Raw genomic sequence first — 26,212 nt, forward strand, 5'->3', positions numbered from 1 at the left:
CACACACACACACACACACACACACACACACACACACACACACACACTAAAGATCTCAGTGCCTCAATGTGCTTTCCCTTGCGGGGGTGCTGAGCTGAGGGTGTTAAAGGAGCCAGGTACTGTCTCTGGCCTCATTCATGTTGCTTGTATCTTCACTTGATGGATGAGAAGGCAGGCAGTGCTTACAGAGATCTGTGCCAGTGGGACAGAGCAAAGCTCTGCTACTGAAAGTGACTCAGAATTTGGGCTTCCTGTCATTAGCCTTCTAGGCTTGCTGCCATTCATATTTTGGAACACAGGTTTATACATCAAATCTAAAATGTTTGTGTTCCAGGAGAACACAAGGAGCCCTTGTGTGGGAGAAAAGTTAGTGATGGGAAGAATGATGTTACCAGAAGGCTTTCTTGAAACAACGAGTGGTGCATTTTTGACAAACACCACCCCAGCCCAAACTACACTGACCAACAGAATGTACTACAGGCCATGGCCACTGTACCCTCAAAAATGTTATTTAAAATAAGACTCTAACATTTAATCATTATTTCACACACTGTGCTTTTTATTCTGAATAACTTTATTGTAAGTCACATAAATCTTACTCTAGGTTTTACACAAAAAGGAAGTTACAAAGCTGCAAATCCCAGCTTTCCCTTGAAACACAATTCAAGTTCATAACAAATGTTAATTGCAGTTTAAATAGGCCGTGAAAGAAGGATGCAGTATAGAGACACTCAGGACTTTTTCATTTAATCTGCCTTGAATTTCTATGAAACTCCAAGCCATCTTCCCATCCAGGATTTACAGACGGGTTTTCAAGCCCCTGGGACTGAAGTGGTACAGAGAACTAAAGGGTTTCAGGAAACATGAAGCCAGAGCAGTGAGAGGAGGCCTCGTGGTGGCTGGTGGGAACCAGAACATAGCTTTGCCTGGCTAAGAAAGAAAACGCTGAATCTGCACCACAGGCTGTGGCTTCCATGCTGCCTTCAGATGTCCTTTCCGCAGTCGGGACAGAGGATGTCGCCTCTCTCAGTGAGGAAGCCTCGCCCCACCAGGGACAGGGAGCACTTCTTACAGCTAAAGCAGTCGCTGTGCCACTGACGCTCCTCAAAAGAGATGTACTTTGTGCCACCAAGACCTGTGCACAGGAGAACACAAGATGAGGTGTGTCCAGGTGACAGACTGCAGCAAAGCAGTGAGCTTCAGACAAGCAGCTGAGAGCAGAGAATTCACACCTAACCACCATCCTCCAAAGCCTCAAGGAACTCAGGGTCATCAGAAAAACACACACAGAAGCCAGTTCCAACAAGGGTGTGATAATACTTGAAAAAGCCTGGGTTTGGTCGGGGTGTGTAGCTCAGTGGTAGAGCAATTGCCTTTGGGGTGTAAGCACCTGGCTTCCACCCCCAGCACTGTAGAAAGAAAAGTCTGCTGTTTCCTTGATTATTGTCTGTTTTCTCCTGAAATGAAACCTGTTCCCCACACGATAAGGGAGCAGATTCCTTTTGCCTTTGCTGACTGCTATAACAAATGGAGTGGATGCAGTGAGGCAGAAGAGAAGGGCTAGGAAAGACCAGCTTGCAGAGGCATGACCCAGAAGCAGGAGCTGAGGATGAGAGAAGGGAGTCAGTGAGTCAGGGTACAGCACAGTGAAGGAAGGCCACATCACAGGCCAGAGCTGCCCCTTAAAGTGTTAAGGACTGAGCAAAACCACAGTTTTATCTTTTCACAGTGCTGGAGGCGGGGCCAGGGTCAGGAATGCTTCAGAAGTGGTTGACCAATGAGCCACAGCCTGGGTTCCAGTATTGGTAAACAAGAAAGCTAACACATTTCACTTCCATCCTTTTTCTAATTCATGCTTGACTAGCCTCCATGACGTGCTTAAGGTACACAGGGGCTGATTGCACTGTCAACAATGGGTCTATATGGCCATTGGACACCCTGATACAAGAAGGATGGAACACATGGACTTATGTCGTAGTTGCCATTTGTTCTGGCGAAATGCAGATGATGAATTTCAGTTGTCAAATGTTTGGTGCGATAAACCATACTGTAACAAAGTAGCTCCACCTACACTGCTATTACCAAGTTCTCAGACTTACAAAGATGCTCACTCACCAGATAATGTAACAAGCCCCTCCATTCTGGGAACATGTCAGACTTCTCCTGTTTGGCAAGCTATGCCAAGGCCAGCTAAGTCTTAGCATGGGTTTCAAAGAAGTACCTGTGTCCTTCAAAAGGCCACTTCGGCTCCTGATGGAGGACACACCAGCAAAGTTCATCAGCCCTCTTTCCCTAAATAACGTTTAGTTTAAAAAGGAACAAAAACAACAACAAAAACAAACTAACAAAAAGGCAAATTCCTAGAGCTGAAGCTGAAGATAAAACTCAATGGCAGAGTGCTTGCTTGCCTAGTATGTGTGATGCCCTGTGTTTGATCCACAAAACCACAAGGGGGGAAAAACACTGAGTATCCAGCTTTCCTATTCCTAGAACCAGAGCCATGGTGCTGGCCCTGGGCAGAACCCAATCTGTGCTTCAGGCCTACCATCGTAACTTTTCTATACCTCTGAATCACCTACAAAGCTCTGGAAAGTTCCCAGAGTTGAGGCTTGGGAAATGGTAGTGTCTCTTCTTAGCACATGGATCTGAGTGAGTTGCAAACCTGATGCTTTTTAATTTTTCTTGAGATTTTTATTTTAATATTTATATGTGTATACTTGAATAGATGTTTGTGCACCATGTTTGTGTAAATGGCCAGAAGAGGGTGTTGAATTCCTGGAGTTGGAGTTACAGACAATGTGTACTACCATATGGGTGCTGGGACTTGAACCCAGGTTCTCTGAAAGAGCATCCAGTACTCTCCACCATGGAGTCATCCTACGGCCCCCCTCCAGGAGGACTTTAGACACCTGGAGTCGCTGCCATTCCAAACGTCTCCTCACACTCTTGTAAAGGTCTATGGCAGAGAGCTGGGGTAGAGAGGAACGCTGGTGGTGAAGTGTGTGTGTGCAGAAAGATGTGAGAACAACATGGAGGGCAGGAGTCCCGGCTTAAGCGCCTCACAGGTTAAGCGCCTCTACTTTTGCCTGGAAATGCTGGCATATGCAACAAGAGGTAGAAACAGGAGCCAAACAGGACAAAGGGAAGGCTCCCAAAGGAAACATGCAATAAACATATGCAATATATTAATTCACATATGTGTGTGTTCACTGCGCATTTTCATGCTGGTTCTATCCTATAGTGCCCCTAACAAGACTAAATTAACAAATATTGAACTGTTGCTTTTAAGAAAGGCAAAATAGGTTTCTAAAATCCTTTGTCATGTTTCAAATGACCAACTCAAATGTTACTCTACGTGTGCTTCTCTTTGAATATGAGACACTTTAATATAATTTAGAATCATTGACATTAAAACCGGCCAACAAAACTAGAATGCTTTACTGAACCCTCTCTAATGCACTTTTTCTGTTAAGGCAAAACCAAGCCTATTTCACTGGATGTGTCTTCTAAAGGACATGTATTTAAGGGGGGGGGGGGCTGCAGCCCAGGTCCTGCACACACCTTTAATCCCAACACTCAGGAGGCAGAGGCAGGTGGATCTCTGTGAGTTCAAGGCCAGCCTGGTCTACAGAGAGAGAGTACCAGGACAGCCAGGGCTACACAGAGAAACCCTGCTTTGGGGGGAGGAGAAAAAGGAGGAGGGAGATGTAAATGGAGGCAGCGCTTCATTTGTCCAGTGTCAGTGAGAAGCAAGGGTGTCTGGACATTCAAACCTCCGCAGCTCTGTGCACATCTGTGTGTGGGTCACTAAAAGCAACATGGTATTGAATTAAGTTGCAAATCAATTTTAAAGAGTAGACATGTTTGTAGCTCTATGTGGATAGATAATGGGATCAATTACAGGTGAGAAGTAAGCATCACTGTACATAAAATTGTAGTGTTTTCCAGTTATTCATAAAAGCAGCTTAAATTGTGTTCAAGAGGAAAAGCACTGAGGACCTATCTGAAACTTCATCAAGTCAGTGTGTGTAAGTCTTTGGAAATCTGGCTGAAAGCACATTTTATTTGAAATTTCAAAATTATATATGTATTTTAAAAAAGCAATCATTGCTTTTCAGAGAATCAATTCTGCTGTTTGAAAGGAAGAATTATGCTTTTTTTTTTTGTCCAAACTATAACTGCAGAGAATATCCATGTCTAATAATAAAGTACTTCACATTTATACTACTTTTCTACAAAGTATAAAGTGTTGGAAATATTTTCTTATCAGAAATTATGAGAATGGCAGCAAAGATGCCACTGAAAAGGTCCCATTTTCCTCCCTAAGTAAGTTCAAGGGAAATATAGTGTCTAAGCCACTAGAATCAGATGGCTCAACCAAGGAAAATTTAACTGTCTTATACATTTTGATTTTACATGCAAATAAGGTATGAGCTCTGGGTACATGCCGAAGGCATGCCAGCTGGGAAAGTCTGCAGGAACACGAGACTTGGTTCTAACAAACAAGGCACAGAGTGGGGTGCGAGTGTGTCTGTGAAGCCACAGGACAAAGTGTGTGGCTCCTGCTCCCTGCCAGATATGTCTGCTGACTGTGCATCAGTGACGAAGAGATGGTGGGCTGGTTAGCTTTCTGTCAACTCTGTACAAACAAGAGTTATGGGGGAGGAGGCAAGTAGTCTGTGGGTATTTTCTTGGCTAGTGGTTGATGTGGGATGGCCCTCATGTGGGGAGTGCCAGCCCGGAAAGGAGGTCCTGGGCTATACAAGAAAGCATGTTGAGCAAGGCATGGAAAGCAAGCCTGTAAGCAGCACCCCCCACCCCCCATGGCTCTGCTTGAATTCCTGCCTCCAGGTTCCTGCTCTTACTTCTTTTATGGTGTTTATCGGAGCAATAAAAAGCAAACAAGGACGGATGGTCTGAATAAATGGTGTTGTAAAATCCACTTCAGGAAACATGTGATAGAACACCTGCACTTTTCGATCGCCACCTGATTGGCGGGTGGTGAACAATTAAGGGACTGTTAACAATTAATTAATTAACAATTAAGGGCTGAAGCCATCTATATCACCTTTAATATCTTTAGCATCTTAATTCTGATACTGGTCTGCCAGCCAAGCACATTTTGGGCTCTCACTCTCAAACTCTTTAGGGACTATGCTATGAATAAAATGCTCAGAATGTGCCTTGTGTCCCCATCGAGTTGTGGTCATTGATCAGAAGAATCTCACCAAGATGCCATTGGACACTTCAAATACTAGGTCTGCTGTTGAGGCTGAAAGACACCGTTAATTTCGCTCACATGACTATAACAGACTCCTGGACCCAAGCAGACACACTCAATGACAGGCTAATGGTTCTCCATAACCAGGCTTGAGGGAATGTCACCAGTCACCAGCTGTGTCCCAAGGATGGGCAGCAGAGGGGCAGAACTGTGTGCTGGGCTCAGAGCCTCAGGGTGTTAACACTCTAGGCCTTCATGTTGCTCCAGGAAGCGGAAAGCCTGTGCCCTGGGATTGCCTTCCTGGGACACTTACCGCTGATGGGGTTGGTGCACCCAGCACACTTCTTGGCATACAAGTCGCAGAAGCAGGTCAGGCAGTAGGGAAAGTCATCCCGTGCCGTGAAGCGTTGCCCAGACAGCTGCTTCTTGCAGGCTGTGCACACGAAGCACTCCTTGTGCCAGGGCTGCTCCCGGTAAGTGACACCCCCTGTGGTGATAGGCTAGGGGAGACAAATGGAAGAGTCAGGGCCCACCCATTTCCAGTAGACATCTGTCACTGCTGTTGCCAGTGGATGATGAGAGACAGCCCTCCACCCCCCACACTTTGTTGTCCAGTTTGTTGAAGCTGTAAAGAAACATCATATCTCAGGCACCTCGTGCTACCGTCCATACCACTCCTATTGCTTTCTCCCTGCTGATGCTGGATCTTCAGGTGTCAGAGGGGGAACAGAGGGCATGGGTGCTATGGGGCATGGTCACCATCCCAAATAGGGAAGTGACAATATTGAAGACATTGACCCCTCCTTCTGAGTAGCCCTGCAGCTGAAGCAAGACATGGCTAGAGACCTCAGCACCTCAGTTCTGTCTAGGAAGTTGGAGTGACAGAGAGAGAAACAAATCTCTGTGGAACCTTCCTTCAAATTCCAGCAAGTAGTAAGCTCTCCTGATCTGGTCTCTTGCTCAGCCTGTACAGTAACTGGAGGGTCAGGAAGGGAGAGGCTTAAAGACACCTGGAATTGAGATCGGCTGGTGTGGCCCAAAGAGGCCACATCGTGGGAGCCAAACCCTGTCTCACAGTCATAGATTTGTGAAGAAGCTGCAAGTGATAAACAGCTTACATACCACAAATGCATCCTGCAACCTCCAAATATTGCTTTTCATGTGAATTTCAGTCATGGCCAGTCTAAATAGGTCTCAGCTAGACATGCAGAAGATGAAATGAAAATACTCCAGGCTACATTTTAGTGCTTTTTACTTTTGAATGGTGTAGTAGCATTTGGCAGTTGCTGGGGTTCCTGTATGAAGCTAGTGCAGCAAGATGCTATTTCTATGCTACAGAGGAAGGAACTTTGACCAGGCACTGCCCAAGAATTAAGTCAGAGCTGGTTAACAGCAAGGCAAGAAGTAGAATCAGGACTCCCATACATCAGAAATCATTTGCCTGTAACTCCCCTGCCCCAGGGATAGAATTTATGGAAAATATTCTGGGTCTCCATGTTCTGTGAGATACAGGAAACATGCATGTTTAGTCTGCCTGGGGGTCCTCCCTGCTCCTCCCTCTGTGCTCTGGATCCAGCACCCTCCACCCACTCATACTCCACTATCTCCTATACCCTGCACTACCCCACCTCCCCCACCTACCCCTACCCCTTCTGCTCTCTTCACCCCCTTTTATTCACCCCTCCCACCACTCCACCTTCTTCATATCTTCTACTCCCCCATCCCTCCACACCTCCTCACACCCTCCACCCCTTTTCCCACCACATCAGCAGGCTCAGCTTCACTTCAGCTTAAGCATGGCTTTCCTGGAGCCATGTTTTTCCCTAAACACCTGCAGCCCTCACCCCTGCCCAGGTTAGCTAGTTCCTTTGGCTGCCTACTCTGTGAACAATCTGTCCTGTCTCATAGCACACATATCAGGACAACCTGCTTCCTGCAGAGCACTCTCACCTAGATTAAAACCCAGCCTTTGAATGTCCTTCCTGGCCTCCGACCTAGTACCTCAGGGCTTCTTTCCTTGTCCAAGGAGGGATGTGTCTAGCTTGAAAGCCATGAGTGTATTTAGGTAGCACACATTCAAAGGCATGTGCCCATAAGGCTGTGCCACCTGCACTTTTGCAACTAAAAGGACCACACAGGAAGGCAGATGACAGGAAGGGGTAACTAAAGAAGCCACAGGGAATGCCATCATGGTATTGCAATGTGGAGTTTGTAGGGGTGTCTACAGATTTGTAGACCTGACAGTAGGGCTGAGCTCAAGGTCAAGGACCTCTAAACAGTACTTGGGTTTTTGTTATGCGTATGTACAAATATAGAGTGTGTACGGCCGTCAAACATACAGGAATGAACATTCAGGAAGGGCTACCTGCCTTGCTCACAGAGTTCATGATGGGTAAACCCACAAATGAGCTTCCCCCACCACATCAAGATGAACCTTACTGAAAGAGACCAAATTGTTTCCAAGCCAGAAGGGGTGGCTGACAGCAGAAAGATACCCCAGAAGAAACAAGAACTTAGAGTGCAGGAGTAAGTCCAGCAAAGAACAACCATAAATGTGGTGGATGGTACAGGTGAGCAGGAAAAGGGAGGAAGGAAGGGAGGGAGGAAGGGAGGGAGTGGGCACAGGTGAACAGGTAAAGGGAGGGAGGGAGAGGGCACAGGTGAGCAGGTAAAGGGAGGGAGAGGGCACAGGTGAGCAGGGAAATGAGGAAGGGGAAAGTCTTAACAGGTTGGTGTGAGTCCTAATGGCACTGGGCCCTGGAAATGCCACCATCTATGGAGCTGTATGTGGGAGAGAGTGGCAGACCACTTCTGTGGTTCTTGTTTATTCTAGATCAGTATAACAGAGACAGGTTAAGATAGGGAGTTTCCCTCCAACATCAGGTCATAAACATTTGGAAATGTTCTGGAAGGCACTTTTTTTTTTTTTTCCCAAAAAGTAAACCCTTTAAAAAAAAAAAAAAAAAAAAAAAAAAAAAAAACAGATCACAGACCCAATAGATCAATGCACAGACGCCCACAAGAACAAAGGTGCAGGGCAGGAATGGCCAAGCTCTCATAGCATAGAGATGTGACACATATTCCTTCATGACAGCTAGGCCAAGGATGGGCGCTGAGAAGGGCAAGGCCCTGGAGGAGCACCTTTTTGCATTGCACGCACTGCAGGGCGTACTGCTTCTCATAGCAGGGCACACAGAAGTTCTGGTTCTCCTTAGGTATGAAGCTCTTGGTTCCGATGGGCTGCTGGCAGCGATGACAGGTGAAGCAGGTCTCATGCCAGCTGCTTCCCTTGTATTCCATCTTGCGGGTACCTGTGGTCAGAGGCAAGAAAAATCAACAGCTGTCAGTAGACTGGCTTGGAGTCCCAGTAGTGTGCCGCCAGAGCCTGCTACCACTTAGTTTTATGATGTGGCAAGCCTCTTCTGCTCTAGCAGGCTCACCTCTAACTGGAGATGATTCCTATTATGCCTTTTGTTTTAACGCTATACATGTAATCCTAGAACAATATGTTATATGGTAGGAACTTGAAGTTTACCTTAAATATGGTGGGTGGAAATGTTAAATAAAAATTAAAACGTAAGTGTCTTTCTACATTGTAAAACATAAATGAAATCAGCACAGTTTAGCTAATTCTTTTTGGGGTGGTGCTGCTAAAGGCCACTACATAGTGAAAATAACAATCTGTGTGTCCTCAGGGTTTGGCTTTCCATGGTTTCAGTTATCTGTGGTCAAACTGAAAATATTTAATGGAAAATTCCAGAAATAAACAATTCACTCATTAAAGAAAATCGCACAGCATATTGATGGTGAGATATCACATCGCCCTATCCAGTCTTCAAGGATGGGTATTGCCCTGTTGCCCACACCGTATATGCTACCCACCCACCACAGTTGCAAGACCAACTATCATGGTATCACAGTCCTTGACTTCAGATAACCTTGTTTTACTTAGTTTTATTGTATCCAAAACAAATTTTATCATAAAGCAGAGTAAATGCAGGCTTAGAACTGACAGTGGTGGGTTTCAGAATATGCTCGCTAAAGATGGAGGGAACACTGTACATTCTCCTGTTGTACTTCCATTAATCAACGTCCCTGGCTCACAGTGGAGCAGCGATGACTAGAGGCCATTGAGGTGACTGAGCAGGCAAATATTCCTGCTGTGAGAGCTTCACAACCTGACTCAGATCTCCAGACCCCACCATAGAAGGAGCAAGCCAAAAGGTGTCCTCTGACCCCTACAAGTGCATCATGGCCTCTGCATACCCCACCCCGACACACACCGTGTGGACACAGACACACAAGAGAATAATAAACAAAATGAACGTCTGTGGGATTGATGATCTCCAGCCCATTACAGTGAGACACTCCTGCAACACCTGCTGTGTGTAACTGGCTGGGTGAGCATTTGTGGTGAATCCCTCTGGTTTTCCACACTGTGCTGTGAGCTAGAACTAAATCTATTCTCGTCACTACTGGCATTGGACGTGTCTACCACTCATCATCAGCATGTCCTAGAAAACAGAAACACATTTTTCTTCACCCCTCCATCAACAGCAAACACTGCATTTATCGGCTGATTTTTCATATACCCTAACATGTGTGTATATTTATAAAATGAGCGAATTCAGACCTGAAGCTCTGTGCAAGCATCCTTTGATGATGCAGTAGAATGGAAAAGTTACGGGAAGGAAATAGAGGGTCTCTTGTATGCAATACCTTAGGGACAGACCACAGTCTGTGGGCCACACTCACACTGCTGTCTGTTTTATGGTATTGAGAATTGAGCTAAGGGGGATGCTTATGTGCTAGGAAGGACTATACCAGGGCCCACAAAAAAAAATAGAGCACAGGCAAGCCCAAACATTTACTGTCATGGTCTGTGTTCTTTTCACAACAGCAGAGGAGCTGCAGAATGACTGAGCTTGTGACAGACACTGTGTTATTTGCAACGGAAACAAGACAAAACAAAACATGTTTCTGGCTTTTAAAAAAGTATAAGGTGTTCCTATCTAGCCCTGGCTGGCCTTGACCTCACAATCCTCCTGTCTCAGCCTCTAGAGTGGGGATTCTCCATGCAGTATCACATCTGGCTTTTGTGGATTTGGTGGGAGATTCTTTTCAGTGGTGAGGATCATATAAAGGAAGTAGAATACGGGCTGAGTGATGGCAATCCTTCAGGCTTCAACCTAGGCCCCAGGAATGGGGTTAGGTAGCTGGAAGTGGCCCGCTGCTCCAGACCCACAGAATTATGCAAGCAGCCATGAACCAGTCCTTAGCTCTTAATAAACACTGCAAGGCTTGGGCTGTATTTTAGCTGGTGGGAGACCAGTCAGGAGAGACCCGTGCTTGAAGCGCCAGCAGTGCCCTGAGATTATTACAGAGGCATTAGACAGAATTCTCGGGTCACTTTCTCAGCTCCTAACTTTTCCAAGAGCAGAAATTCTGGTTCTCTATACAGACTATGCAAAATGTGCAGGGCACATGATGTGTGGGCAACACAGCGACTTTTAAAGTAGAGGTACACAGTTTGTCCTCAGGCGATGGATCCTGAAGTGAAAATGCCACTCAACAATTGGGAATGGGTAGTTTTAAAGTGCGCTTCCTTGGCACCCAGGGGCTGGCTCCTTTACCACCATGTATACCTCAGATGCCTACTCTTGACTTTCTGGGCTGTTAGTGTTAGGCAGGCCACCAACCGATTTTTCATGGAATACAGTCAGTTACAAATCTCCAGTGGTTCACTCTTGGTGTGTGCCCTCTGCCTCTATCTCATGAGTTCTGGGATCACAAATATACGCCATCATGCTGGGCCCTGAAGTAAAACTGATAGCAACAAAGGGCAGAGTTACCATACAATGTGGCTAGCCTGGTCCTATTCCCATCCAAACAAATGAATGCAGAATCAGGAACGTGTGGGTGCAAGATTAGAGCTGCTGAGCCTTCTTGAACCCTCCTGCCTCTGAGATCAGCAAGGAACCTGCTGACAGAGGGCTAGCCTGTTGTGCAGACTGGCTTATGATGAAATTCTAGTTTCCTGTCATGCCAGTGTGGGGTATGGAGCTGGATAAGGAGTAGGACTTGGACTAAGCCTCTGTCCAGTCAATATGAATCTACTCCTCAGAAGTCTGCCTACTATTCACCTGGTTTTTTTGCATTATGTTTTAATTGGTGTCTGATATCCATTTATCTAATAGAGTAATACAACTCTAGGCGATGATTATAAACAGTGAGCAGTGATCAAATCAGGGCCATTTCTATGCAGTCACGTCTGTAGTACCAGCTATTCTGAAGGCTGAGGCAAGAGGATCACTTGCGCCCAGAGTTTGAGGCAAGCCTGGCAACACAGAGAGACTCAGTCTCCTAAAATATAAACAGTAAAAACAAATCTCCTGGTCTGGATGCTGCTGTGAATGTGATTTTTAGATGTGATTACTGTTTGCAGCCAGCAGACTTAGAATGAAGCAGATTATACCCCTTGCAAGAGAGAGGTCTCGCCCAATCAGCTGAAAACCTTCTGAGTAAAGACCAAAGTTTCCTCAAGGGTGGGAATTCTAAAGACCAATTCAGAGAAAGCATCTATGCTTCTAGCCCTGTGGAATCTGGATGCTCTGGTGAAAGCTGCAGTGTGGAGGATGCTCCTTGGATGTCAGACCTTCCATCCATCACCTCATGGGCCAGTCTTGACACACCTGTACCTCTGGGCTTACTAACAGACTGTCATGAGTCTCTCTCAAAGATAGTGAAACTTCTGAAGAGCCCTGTCATGGCTGGTGCTAAGGGTTCTAGTCTTTCAACGGGCCCTGAACTGAGACTTTAAAACAATTTCAATGAATCATTGGCAGACAAATTTCTAAGACTTGTTGGGAGGGGATATGATGTCCCTGTGAGAGCCTGTGACTTCAGACCTGTCATTTCTTCCCAGGAGAGCCAGGAGTCCAGGGCAGGAGCCAGGGTGGAACAAAACAAACTAGTCTCCCATGGCCCGCCTGCTGTTCAGCAAGGACAACACCAGCAGCAGAGAGGCTTCATGGGGAGCAGAGAACAGCAAGTCAGAGCACATGTCCTGCAGTGTACAAAGGTCCCATCAGCCACACTGCTTCCATATTCAAATTAACACCGATTAACAGGGCTCACTTAACCATGCACTGAAAGAGGAGAGTCTTGCAGACCATGGCCTCCCCGTGAGGTGAGCAGACCAAGGCCCACATAGCTCCTAGCCACACCTAGGGCATAAAGCAAAGAAGACTCAGGTTCTTCTCCCAGCACAATGGACCATACAGAGATGCCTCACTGGGATGGGCCCCAGGACTGTTCTTCTCTCCTCTGCTAGGGTGTGTGTATGCTTTGTGTGCTCGCTACAGCAAAGGCCTCAGGGACTCCTCGGCCCTCTACCTTCACATCGATGTCCTAGAACCCAAGTAAAGGAAATGAGCCACACTGCATGTGTGAGCATCCTTGTCCACTTGTCCTGCACCCATGCTGGTGTAATGGATCAAGAAGCACAAAACTCTCACCGGTGGAGATGGCCACGCTGCTCTCTACAAACCCCAGTTCTTCCTCTGTCCCTTTACTTTCCCAGGGCCTGCCTGCCTGCTCCCAGGCACAAAGGGTCCTAGCACTGGTCCTCTGGATATGAAGGATAGGGAAAGCTGGAAGAACTGGGGGTCTGCAGAAGTCACATAGAAGGTGGTGGAACACTGCTAACGTGAAGAAACAAAGCCAAAAGGGGAGAACAGAAGTAAGTAGAGCCTGGACATGGGTGGCAGCTGTGTGGCTGGCTGCAGCTGTGTGGCTTACTGCAGCTGTGTGGCTGAGCTGCAGCTGTGTGGCTGGCTAGGCTGCAGCTGTATGGCTGGCTGAGCTGTGTGGCTGAGCTGCAGCTGTGTGGCTGGGCTGCAGCTGTGTGGCTGGCTGAGCTGTGTGACTGAGCTGCAAGCATGGGGATGTTCTTAGAGAGATCCTGCCCACCAGAGAAACTGTAAATTGATTTCTCTGGGCTCTTGTTTAGAAGACTAATATGTGTGTGTGTGTGTGTGTGTGTGTGTGTGTGTGTGTTTCTGTTTATTGGTGTGAGGGTTTTCAATCCTCTGAAATTGGAGTTTCAGACATTTGAGAGCTGCTCTATGGGTGCTGGGAATTGAATCCAGGTCCTCTGGAAGGTCAACTAGTACTAATGGCTGGACCATCTCTCCAGCCAGACTACCAAAGATATAATTAATTTTTTTTTTTCTTTTAAGATAGAGTCTTGTGCTGGTTTTGTTTGTTTGACTGCTTTTGCCAACATGATATGACGTAGACTCACTTGAAATGAGGGAGCCTCAATTTCTAAGCCATCAGATTGTCCTGTAGACAAGCCTCTTGGTTGATGATGATCACTGTGGGAGAGACCAGCCTTCAGTGGGCAATGCTCCAATGCCCATGATCATGCCCCACCTGTGCCCCAAGTTTGTAATTAATATTGCTTAAAAATTCCACCACTGTTGACTGCCATGCAGCTCTGTCTTCCCCTCCTCAGCTGTGCTTTCAGGCTGGGTGCTTCTGTCCCTGTCACAGTATGTCACCATCGTTTAAAAGTCGTCTTAACCAGAAAAACGTTGCAGCAATAAGAATCTATCTTACTGAAGGTCTAATTATCTCCTTTGGAAAAGTATTACTTCTCGCCTCATATATCTTCCCCAAATACTTCCCATATGTCAGTCTGTCACCCAGAACTCTGCAGTACCTCTTCTTTGCCAAAAGCAAAGGAAGCCAAAAATAAAACAGAAACTGTAGCTGGTTAGCCAGTCTCCCAGGGAAGGGTCAGAGCTCGAGTGCTATGAATGTAGCTCAGTGACAGGGCTAACTGGCAGGTAGGAGGCTGTGAATACCCACAGCACCGCAAGTCAGAATTCCACTCTAAATTGTCTCTCTTACGAATCATGTTCTTCACGTATCAATGGAACCCAGCTACCGAATGACACGGCATTATTCTATTGGTTGTTTTAGATCTTAAAGTTAGTATTTGCTCCATTGAACTACAAACTCAAAACCCTTGACTTAAACTCTCCCCACCTTCTCTCTCTCTCTCTCTCTCTCTCTCTCTCTCTCTCTCTCCTGTGTGTCTCTCTGTGTGTGCGAGAGGATGAAACCCATGTGTAGAACCCAGAGGTCAACCTCAGGTATTGTCGCTCAAAAGCTGTCTTTTTCTTTTTTTTTTTTTGTCCCTCACTGGGACTTTAGGCTCACTCATTAGCCAAAACTGGCTGGGTTTTTCTAGATTCTTTATCTGAATGACCACATATTCACTAATAGATGTTGCAGACAGCACTGAACAGCCAGATTGCCTACGTTCCTCACACAGCAGTGATGGCAAATACTTTGAAACTCCTAGGGAGAATGGGTAGTCCCTTCCCTCCAGTCCTGGCAGGAATTAGCTGCTTCTGGGTCTTACATTTTTTTCTCCTTGGTAAAAAATGGTTAATGTATCTGAGGTGGGGAAGACAGAACAGAAATAAAGGATGTCAACAACTTCCCAACAAAATGCACATCCCTGTGAAGAGCTCACCGTGGCCCTGCCACAGGAAAGAAGACTACACGCCTGTGGAAGGGGGTTGCTGTGGCTGATAACTGGAGCCTGGATACACTTGACCCCACAAATCATGCTCCTCCTTTCTGTGAGCTGCTGCTGTGGGGGTGGTCACAGACCATCTCAGGACCCTCTTCCTGTCCCTTCTGCCACGTGAGGAAGACTGCCTGCCACATGTAAAGCACGAATGTATCAGAAAGTAGGCCTCCTTTGCCAGACACAAGAATGATACCTGTAGTTCCAACTACTTGGAAGACACAGTGTGTGTGGGGAGTCAATTCTTTCTACCCCTCCCCATTACATGTAGTCTCAATATTGTTCTCAGTTGAACATTATTCTCTTGTGGGTGTTTTTAGACTGTAACTTATCATGTAACTGGCTGGCCTAGAACTCAGAGATCTGCCTGTCTCTGCCTATGGAGTGCTGAGATGAAAGATGTGTTCGAGCTCACCTGGCATTGGATGTGATTTACAAATAAATAAATAAATAAACTTTTTAAATTACTTTATGGTGCTCTCATTTATCAGTGGAGCAAACCGAATTTCTTTTAGACTTCACTTTCAAATTTAATATGTTTTATAGCTTTACTTAAAAGTTCTTTGATTAACAAACTTCAAATTCTTTATTGAAAAACTAAGCTAAAATAATAGATATTAGTAATAGTGCTTGTAAAATTATAAATGATTATAAAATTATAAATATCTTAGGTCACAAAATAGCTAATACATTAGGAAATTTCAACTTAAAATCACAATCATAGATCATTTTCTCAATATGTATTTTAAAGTGTAAAATCCCAAGGTTAATTTACATTTTTAAAACCTCATACACATTTCAGTGGTTACTTAATATTACTGTACTCCCAAAGGTATGGAACCTATTGACACTGCAATATGATATTGTGATCTACAGATGTGTTAGCTGTCTTAGGACACATAAAGCCTGTGGGCCACACAGTTTATACACCTGGTGATTCTGAAGATTTTCTTCTTCCTCCTCCTTCACCCTTTCTTCTCCTTCCCCCTCCTCTTATTATTTTTTGGTTTTTCAAGACAGGGTTTTTCTGTATAGTCTTAGCCTTCCTGGAACTCACTCTGCAGATCAGGCTGGCCTCAAACTCACAGAGATCCCCTTTGCCTCCCAAGTCCTGGCATTAAAGGCTTGTGCCAACACCTCTCAACTTAAAGTTTCTTGATATGCCTGCTTCCCCTTGATTCTAACCCTTCCTATAATTAAAGGATTCTAAAGAGGCTGTCTTGACAACTTAAATTATTCATTTATCTTACATAGACTCTGGCTGTGTGTGGCCCAGGATGGCCTGGAAAGCACTGTCCTCCTATCTCAGCTTCCCAACTGCCCGGGTTCAGGGCTGCACCAACATAATGCCTTGTAAGCAATTTGAACTCACGGTCTATACTCAGTTTGCCACTAGAGGGCGCCTGATGTCCTTGCTTGGGCCATTGTCTGCACAGGATCTGTGCCCTCCACATTAACAAATGGGAGCCCACAAGCCCAAAGTTACACTTCCCTAAATCCTGTCTGCTCACAGATATCTCTATCCTCCGTCAGCTTGCCAGTCCCCCTGCCCCCGCCGAATGCAGGTGATCTTCTACTGCTGCTTTGACCTACCTAGCCTTCAGGGAGAGCCCATACTTCCATGGATGGACTGTCTCTGCTCTCTGTGTATCTATATACAAAGCTACACAAAGCTACACACCCATTAGTAGCTACGTGACACAAGAACAACACGATCTGGCTTTGGACACTCTTTAATAGGTCATGCAAAGGATAGTCCTCACAGTGGCCCCTGATCCAACCACTTGTGCTAAATCACACCACCTTCTAAATATAAACCTACCACCTTCTAAATCATACCACCTTCTTAGTTGCTTGGCGTCAGAATCCCTCTGAGCTGCTCTAATGCTCATCTTTACATCATGTGTATAAGATTTGCTTCTTAGGTCCCATATTTGCATATATGTATTTGTGTGCGTTTTTGCAGTAATGGTATTCAAACCCACAGGCTAGGCAAGCACTCTACTATTGAGCTATACCAGTCCTTCACATATGCTTATTAACTTACCTTGGCTGGTCTCTAACTCACAGAGATCCGCCTCCTCTGCCTCTGCTTCCGACAAACCGGGATTTGAGAAGGCATGTACCACTTAGACCGAGCTTGTTCTCTCACTTTTTAAAGTAAAAAAATTCACTTTTCTTACATAAAACCAAAACTTAGAGGAGAGACCTGACCCCACCCTCTGCATTTGAAAAAAGAGGCACCTTATCATTATGTCTAGTTCTTAACCCAGTTGTGGTTCTGTCCTTTTTTGATGTCTGTCTGCCTAGGACATAACTCCATGAGGTCAGGCCGAGGGTGCAGCTCTCAGGCCCCAGCTAAGCAGCATGTAGCTCTCGGCCAGTCCTGGCACAGCCGGGAACAAGTCATCGTTGCTGAAATAACAGAGTACAAATTCAGCAAGCAGGGCAGAACAAGCAAGCACATGTACTGGGAAAAGTGAGGCAGAGGAGGAGATGCATTTCCAGGGAACCACGGACATTCTTTTACTGGTCAGTTCTCTCTAGCCACAGGCTGCATGTCCAAGTAACTGCAGATCAAGAATCTCCAAAAAAAAAAAAAAAAAAAGAAAAAAACCAAAACAAACAATTGTATCCATACAGAATTTACACAGACTTCTGTCCTTACTTCCCAGAGCACACAGTGTAACAGTGTTCATATAACACTTGTAGATGATATAAAAAAAAAAAATGTTCTATATAAGCATTAGGCTGTTTTGTTTTTTTTGTTTTTTGTTTGTTTGTTTTTGTTTTTTGCATAGGGTACTTGTGAACTTGTAGGGTTTGGTAGCTGGACCGTGAATATACCAAGGAGTGACTGGACAGGAGTTCCACCTGGAGATTCCACTTCTCCTAATGATACACCTCACCCCACTCACACCCCCATATTTTTGTTGGGGGAAGGGTTCCAGATAGGGTTTCTCTGTGTAGCGCTGGCTATCCTGGAACTAGCTCTGTAGACCAGGCCAGCTTCGAACTCAGAGATCTGAAGGCCTTTTTCTTCTGGATGCAGAAATTAAGGGTGTGCGCCACCACCGCCTAGCTCCCACCCCTGCATCTTAGATTGTTAAACACTTCTTCTAGCACTGAAATATCATCACCAGCATCTGTGGTCAACTGAAACTCCCTCCCCACGGCCCATCACAAACTGGCTCAGCACCAGAAGTGCTTCTCCTGTGCCGTGTGCCCCTAAGAAAGGCATGCGCTCTGACCTGGCATGATGGTCTTCTTGCATTCCTGACACTTGGATGAGTATTCATTGGAATAGCAGTCGGTGCACAGCAGCTGCTCCTCCTTGGCAGCAAAGGGCTTGTCCACCAATGAGCTCCCGCAGCGGAAGCAGTGGAAACAGCCTTCGTGCCAGTGCCGGTCCTTGTAGGACAAGTCCTGGAGGAGCAGACACACAAATCGTCAGAAGCAGGACAGAGAAGGTGAAGCTACTGACACACAGTACAAAGTCCCTTGGTGCACTACATGGCTGGAGTGTGTGTGTGTGTGTGTGTGTGTGTGTGTGTGTGTGTGTGTGTGTGCAGGGGAGCATGGAGGGTGGCTTTTGTAAAATGTACTTCCTATAAGAAGTATTGTCAGAGATGGGCTCCTGTGGTCACAAGCATGGCAGAGAGACCCTGGGTGTCGAAGCGTTAACAGGATCCCGGGCCAGCAGTTGGGGAGAAGATGGGAAAGAGAAAGAACATCTATCTCTGTGGACAGTGTGGGACGGGGGAGTGGGGTGCAGAGACAGGGTGTCTGTCAGAGCTTCATGTCACTGAGGGCCAGGCCAGGCCCAGGGTGAGAAGGTTTATGCCCAGCTGGATCAGGACATGTTTCTGTCAGCATGGAGTTCATTTCATCCTCAATGTTACATGGAGTGAGAATAAGAAAAAGAATGAATAGGGGAGCCAGGATGGAAAGGAAATGGTCAGCACTGAGGAAGGAGGGTCTGCACCGGCTGCCTCTGAGGGAAAGAGAGGAGAGGGTTTGCTCCGGGTTGCCTTTGTTGCACATATGGGGAAGGCCTGGAGAAGATAGAAGCAGGGTAAATGATAAGGATGACCAAAAAGTCCAGGGGAGAAAATCCTCAACCTCATGCCACCCATAGCCTTGCTTGAAAAATGATAAAAGACCTCTCTATGTTTGCCTTAGTGATTTTGAAAGCTCTTGTGCAGAGCAAAGTGATAGCTTTTACAGCCTTTTCATGCCCAGCTTCAAGTTAGAAAGTCTCCTCCTACCATTGCAGCCATCAACCCACACCACCATCCACTAATCAACTAGGCAGAAACAGAATATGAAGCCACAATGTTTCCTGGACTAAGGCTCAAGCATAGCACACCAAGAGCAAACACCCAAAGCTCTGTGAGCTGCACCAGAGTGACACCAAGGAGAGGTGTGAACAGGCAAAACGTTCTCTTTTGCTAACACCAACCCTGACTCTTCCATTGAACGTGTTCTCAGAACCTAGAGCCAAACTGAAGTTAGTTGATTTGGTAACCACTTTGCAACAAGCCAAAGGGTGTTTTTTTGTTTTGTTTTGTTTTTAAGATGTAGGACTAGGTGGGCTAAGAGACGGCTCAGTGGCTAAGAGCATGCATTGCTTGTGTAGAGGACCCATGTTTAGTTCCCAGCATCAAGACTAGGTGGCTCACGACTGTCTATAGCTCCTGCTCTAGGGGACCTGACACCCCCTTCTAGCCTCTCAGGGCACCTGCACTCATGTGCTCATATTCACAAACAGAAACAAATACATACACATTGGTAAGCATGCCCAGTCTAAAGCACTGAACAACTTTGGTGTGGCCGTGCGTGCCTGTAATCTCAGCACTCAGGAGGTGAATGCCACAGGACCAGAAGGTCATCCTACTTGACTTCACTTCTAGGAGATGTTTGGTGCCACTCCAGTACCATCCCTGCAGAAGGGGTGGCTTCTTAGAGCATCTGAAAGCGCTGTTGCTAATGGAGGCTGATGTGGAATGAGGGTGAGAAAAGTGTAAATATTCTCAAAGAAGCATGGCCAGTTTATATCAACGTGGCACAAGGTAGAGTCATTTTGGAAGATGGAATATCAACTGAGAAAATGCCCCACAAGACTGGCCTGTGGGCAGGCCTGTGCTGTATTTTCTTGATTGACGTGGGAGAGACCAGCTTACTATGGGTTAATGGTCCTGGGTTCTATATTAAAAAAAAAAAAAAAAAAGGCAGCTAAACAAGCCATGGGGAGGAAACAAGCCAGGAAGAATGCCTTCTCCACGGCCTCTGTATCTGGTCCTGCTTCCAGGTTCCTGCCCTGACTTCCCTCAGTGATGATGTGTGACCTGAGAGCTGTAAACTGAAACAAGCCCTTCCCCTGAACGCTTCTTTTGGTCATGGCATTTTTTTTTTCACAGCACTAGAAACCCTGACTTTGACATTGAGGAAGAGAGCCTTGTTTTTGTGAGGTTCAGGAGTGTCAGTGAGGTGCTCCCTTGAGGAAAGGGACCAGTGAAATGCCTTACAAACATGCTGGACTCCCACAAGTCTATGTATGATGACAGTAGGGGGTAAGAGAGTAGAAGCCTAAACCTGTCTTTTGCAGGTTAAATACCTAAAGTATTTTTAGAATTTTTTTTGTGGGGAGATCACATGTGCTTTGTTGTTGGTTTTGACAAGTGACATACAGTATAAACTGCTTTAATTTGCGCCCACCTGTCTCTGTGTTAACTCACTGCAAACTGCTAAACTCATACAATGTATATGTTATCATTACATATGATTTGATACATTATATACATATATCGCTATCACTTGGAATTAGGTAAGACCAGGACTCTCTCCATACATAAACCCCATCTTTAAAACAAAACCCCTTAGGGGGACAGGTAGAAAAGAAAATAACACAAATGTAAAAAATAAACCACAGAAATTTTCACTATTACTGTTGATTAGGACCATGTTGTAAGCTCACAATACTACACTGCCCTGAAAAACAGTTGGTATTGAAACTCAGAGACATTGGAAAGCTTGCCCACAGTCACACAGCTGGCATGCAGCCAGCCCTGGCTTTGGGCTCAAAGTCTAACCCAAAGCTGTGGTGTGGTTTCCACCGAACCATACTAGATAAAGATGGCTTTTTCAGAAGTTAGCTGGCCTTCCTTTGTGATAAGTCACCCCACCAGTGAGGGCTCTTGGCGGCAATGCTGCAGACTGCTTTCCACGGTCGCTCCCTGCTGGACAGGAGTGAAAGAGAAGTTAGAGGCCTCTTTTGTAAGGCGGCCTAAGGTTACTGGGCAGCAATCTGCTCAAGGAGCAGCCACTGAATGCACACCAAGGGGTCATTTTTATTAGCAGGAGAAAAGCAACGCTGTTTGTTAGTCACTCTTCCCTGTGACCAAACACCATGACTAAGGCAACTTATGAAAGTATTTAACTGGGCTGAAAGTTTTGGAGAATTAGAATCCATGATGGTGGAACTCAATCATGTTGGCAAGAAGAACTGAGATCTCACATTTCAAAACAGCAAGCAGGAGGCAGAGTGTGCAATGCATTGGAGATGGCAAAGGGTTTTAAAACCTTAACCTGCCCACAGTGACACTCGTTTTTCAATAAGGCCATACCTCCTAATCCTTCCCAACGGTCAACTGGGAACCAGGTATTCAGATGCCTGAGACTTAAAGAGAACATCTCCTACAAACCACCTCCAGGGTCAAGGAGATTTGCATTTTGAGGTAACCTTCAGAAATGACAAGAACGGGGGAGGAAACTTTTAAGAACTACATTTTGGAAGCAAAGCCACCAGATGTCAGCAGTCCCCACCCAGGTTAATGAGGCCCTAGAAGGGCAGAGCCCTTTGATATAATGAGACATTTGCAGAAAAGCTAGCTGCATGCTCTAAGGGTTCTAAGGTGTTACAGGAGCTCATTTTTCTTCCCATAGTGAACAATCCTGCCACAAAAGCAGACTGCCTTGCTGATGGTCATTTGATCCTTGAAAGTATTACCTTAAGGTAGTATGAGCATTGTCATATTGCCTGGGATAAGGTAATAAGGTAAGATAAGGTAAATAAGTAAATAAGGTAAATATGAGCACTGTCGTTTCCTTTAGATGGAAGCATCAATGTAGGACTTTAGACCTGTCCAAGGCCACAGCCTCTACTGACTTGATTACTTCTCCTGCGGCATTCCAGAGTCTCATCCACACACCGGAAGGTGCCTGCCCTTGGCTGTGACAGTTCACACTTGCCTCCACCTGATGCTACCATTTCTTTCTGGCTGCTCAAAAGTGAAGGGGGGGAGAGGGAGAGAAGGAGGGGGGAGAGGGAGGGGGAGGGGGGAAAGGGGATGGGAGAGAGGAGTCCCATCCCACTTAGAGAGCACACAGAGATCACTGGAGGCCTGTGAAGAGTTGGGCAGAGCCCTCCCTGCTGCCTTCCTGGGACCAGGGATCTCAGCATTTTCTGGGGTCTTCTTAAGTCGCCTGCACCTCTTGCATGAACACACACGCTCACCACAGATAGCACAGGGAACTGATCATTTTTAAACCTTTCTGACAGAAACATTTTCTCTGAAGGTAAATACCAACCTCTTATTACATTCCTCAGTTCAGTGGTGGACCCGAAAGAAAAATACCACTAACGGAGTTGCAGTACCATTGCTGGCAGGCCCTGGGTGTGTGCCTGTGGGGCAGTGTGGATCGGACCGACCCTTCCCCTGTTCCATCTAGAGATGGTGATGAGCTTCTTGGCTGAACCTCAGGATATGTGAGGTGTGCAGGCAGTAGGAGGGCCGGTTGTCACATGAAGAGTGCTATTATGGGATGGGTACCCATAATGGGTACCCAACCATTAAGATCAGGTGCCCAAGAGCCAGACCAAGGAAACCCCTGACCCTCCACCCGCCAGCTGCATGGTTGAAGAGAAGAGAAGCACTGAGCCTCTCAAGCTCAGACTTCTCTTCTGAAAACCAGAAGTAGGGTTCCTGCTATTGGTTGTGACAGGAGAAGGAGTTAACATATGTAAAACGCTTGCAGCTGCTTTTGCTTCATACGAACTGTCCAGGGAATGTTAGCTCATGGTCATGAAAGTGGTGGCCTGAAAGTGTCACTTGCTCACACTAAAGTGTCCACATGAAGATGGCAATGAAAATCAGAGTTTATTTTTTCTTGTGTCTTCTTGCTTTCTTTGAGCTTACTGTGGAGACCAAGCCTCAAACTCAGCATTCTTCTTCATTAGCTTCCCATCAGCTAGGGTTCCAGGCATGAGCCGCCACACCCTATTAAAACATTTTAACATCTTGAAAGCTCTACAGTAAGAATTCCAGCACTCTATTTTTGTATAGTGCTTTTAAACTTTCCTTGGCCCTTATGATCTGAAAATAGGTTTCTAAAATTCAACTTGCCTATTTTGAGCCACACAATAACCCTTAGAGATAAAACTTTATGCTTATGTATGAGCAGATTTGACACAAGGATGAAAAAAGAAGCTGTATTTCCCCAGCTTCCCCCCACTCCCATCCCCATATTTCCACCTTCAGTGATTCAGCAAACCAAAGTATGCTATCGTTTTTGTTGTTGTTGTGATTTGTTTATTTGTTTGTTTGGTGGCATACCAGTGTCAGCCCTTTCCAGACTATCTCAATATGCTCACCAGCCTTGGCTTCCTCTAGCCCCAGGCTTTTACTCCCCCATCCACTTCCCTCCTCTCTGCCTGCTCAGCTACAGGATCAGCCTATGTCTCACCTGCCCTGTGACAGTTATGGCCATTACCCCGGCCAACCCCATGCATTTCTCTCAGACTCACACACGCAGAGCCACCCTAACTGATTAGGCCATTGAGCTCTTCCAGGAGCTGTCTGGCTGTGCTCTTTAGAAGTCTGAGGTCGCTTGGTGATGTCACAGCTTCCACCTGGTCTCACTGCTCCCTATACTAATCAGGACGTGGGCAAAGAGTGCACGTGAGAAGATTGGGATGGACTGTACTTGTTTCAGAGCATAGAGAGGCTTCTAGGCCCATTTAGCTTCAGTATCTTTTAGTGGGAGAAAAGGCCTTAGTCCCAGGATGCCCTGAGGCTCAGAAACAGTTCAAAAAAAATACCAGTCAAAAACTGAGATGATGGGAGGGAAGGAGGGAGGGGGGTACAGCTGGGACACAAAGTAAATAAACTGTAATCAATATAAAAAATAAACAAAATTATATCAAAAAATAATTTAAAAAAAAAACAAAAACAAACAAAAAACTGAGATGATTGGTCACAGCTGACCAGTACCTGACACTACATGCCAAATATTAATCATGAAGACCCAGTGCCAAATGATCTTTCCATTCCTCAGAGTCACAGCTCCAAATAAAACTTGAGCATTCATGACTAGCATCATGCTGGTGTTGGCTGTTTCATTTTTTTCTACTTGTTTTGTACAAATGGCCCTGATACCCACAGAGTCTGATCTTTGGGTTCAATCAACAACAGATGGAAAAGATTCAAAACAAAAATTTCATCATATTAAACATGCACATTTTGGGGGGCTAATATTCCCTAAATAACACGACACAATTCTTTACATAGTATTTATACAGCTATGAGTACACAAGTAATCTAGAGACAGTTTATAGACAACTGGAGACTATGTGTAGCTACATGCAAATTCTGCACTATTCTATATCAGAGACTTGATTTCTTTCATATTCTAGTACAAAGAGACCCTGCACCCAGTCTCTTTCAGATACTGAGGAGGACCATAACACATCAAGAACACTGACAACACTTTGATGCTGAGGGTTAGGGTAGTTGAACTGGCTTAGCATGCCTAAAGCCCTATGCTCATCCCAGCATGGAAAATGATGGGGGTGGTGTCTTCTAGAGATTGTAAAAAGAAGAGAAAAGAGCTTTTATATTTCCCAGAAAAATATAAAACACTACGGCTAATCTTGAACTCACAGGAAAATTATAAACTGCAGTAAAATGTGATACTCACAGAAGAACGGCACGAACACTTCTCTTCAGGCTATAGTGTTCACTTTGAGTACATTCCCAATCTAGGACATGGTTCTTGCTTGTCTCCAGATGTTACCTTGTTGAGTTCAGCTGAGGCCTAGGAGAGTCAGCGACCTGAAGGAAGCCCCAGGTCTTTTTGTGGCTTTAACTCTAGGCAGCAGGTCTCTACTGCTACCTTCCCACAGTCCCTCTGCACAACTCTCCACCCAAGCTAGATGTTTTGCTGTCATCTCCCCAAACTAACTGCTTCTCAAGCCGTCTGATTTCAGAGTGTAAGTGTACTTGCTCACAAATTATGCCCTGCATGCTGAGATGCTCTCTGCTTTGAGACTATCAGGTGATCCTGTATCCACTATGTTCTTTCAGATCCTCACGAAGGAAGTCTGGAGAAATGGGCTGCAGGAGAGAGGGTGCTACCACACACTGTTCCAGAGGTGAACAATTTCTTCACGTTGTCAGTTTCCCTGACAGTTCTGTGAGGTAAGCAACCTCATTTGATAGACACAGGAAAGGAGGCTCATAGGCGGCAGAGCTGGTGCCTGTAACAGTGCTTCTTGAAGATGGAACCAGGTGTAAGCCTAGGCTGATTTGCTTCAGGGTCCTGCCTTGAGCAGGCCAGCACTTCTTGAGCAGAGAGGTCTTTTTTATAGAACCCAGCCAGCTTTATTTCTCACTCTGAAGGCCCAGATTTATTAAATTTCCTTTAAATATAGTGTTTTTTTTAATTGTCCAAATAAATCCAATACTCACCCTTTTCTACATACTTTCAATGCCTGTAGTCAACCACAATATAAAATTATTAGTGGAAAATTCTGGAAATAAACACTTTTTCAGTTTTAGGTTGCAACACATCCTGAGGAGCATGACAAAAATCTCAAGAAATCACATTTTATCCCAGATGGAGCATGAATTGTTCTTTGGTTTGCTGTCCTCACGTGTATATGCAGCCCTCGGCAGCTGACCTGTTAGTACGGTCTTCTGTACTTGTATGAATCACAACTTTAGGTGTCCACCAGGAACCCAGGAATGCATCCTGAGGGGCAAGTAGAATCTTTGTACCCAAGATGTCTGTGTTCATTGCAAAGTCTACAGACAGATTCTCCATGGAAAATCTATAAAGGTGGTTCGCTCATTAAGAACTGAGAAAAAAGGCCAAGGAATGACCCATCTGATAGAGGAACTTGTGTCTGGGCCTGATCCCTGGGTCCTATAAGTCAGAAGAAATCTGACTCATAGGAGAGCTGTCCTCTAATAGCTACACAAACACACAATGACCCACATATGTTTATATGCACACACACAAACACAAATGAAAGGAAGGAAGGAAGGAAGGAAGGAAGGAAGAAAGAAAGAAAGAAAGAAAGAAAGAAAGAAAGAAAGAAAGAAAGA

The 26,212-nt window shown here is 45.5% G+C and overlaps 1 protein-coding gene across 1 annotated transcript in view; it reads right to left on the reverse strand.

Moving 5' to 3' along the window:
* Window positions 1-534: 534 nt before the first annotated feature.
* Window positions 535-26,212, reverse strand: part of Fhl2 (four and a half LIM domains 2) — a 42,253-nt gene continuing 16,575 nt past the window's right edge. The window contains exons 3-6 of the mRNA XM_055607774.1: window positions 18,077-18,251; window positions 8,363-8,532; window positions 5,535-5,721; window positions 535-1,135 (exon numbers count right to left, since the gene is read on the reverse strand). Coding sequence (XP_055463749.1) covers window positions 984-1,135; window positions 5,535-5,721; window positions 8,363-8,532; window positions 18,077-18,251 — 684 coding nt within the window. The 3' untranslated portion in view covers window positions 535-983. The remainder of the gene's footprint in view (window positions 1,136-5,534; window positions 5,722-8,362; window positions 8,533-18,076; window positions 18,252-26,212) is intronic.

This window comes from Psammomys obesus, unplaced genomic scaffold (assembly GCF_907164565.1).
Source record: "Psammomys obesus unplaced genomic scaffold, mPsaObe1.curated_primary_1811, whole genome shotgun sequence".
NCBI classification, from domain to species: Eukaryota; Metazoa; Chordata; class Mammalia; order Rodentia; family Muridae; genus Psammomys; species Psammomys obesus.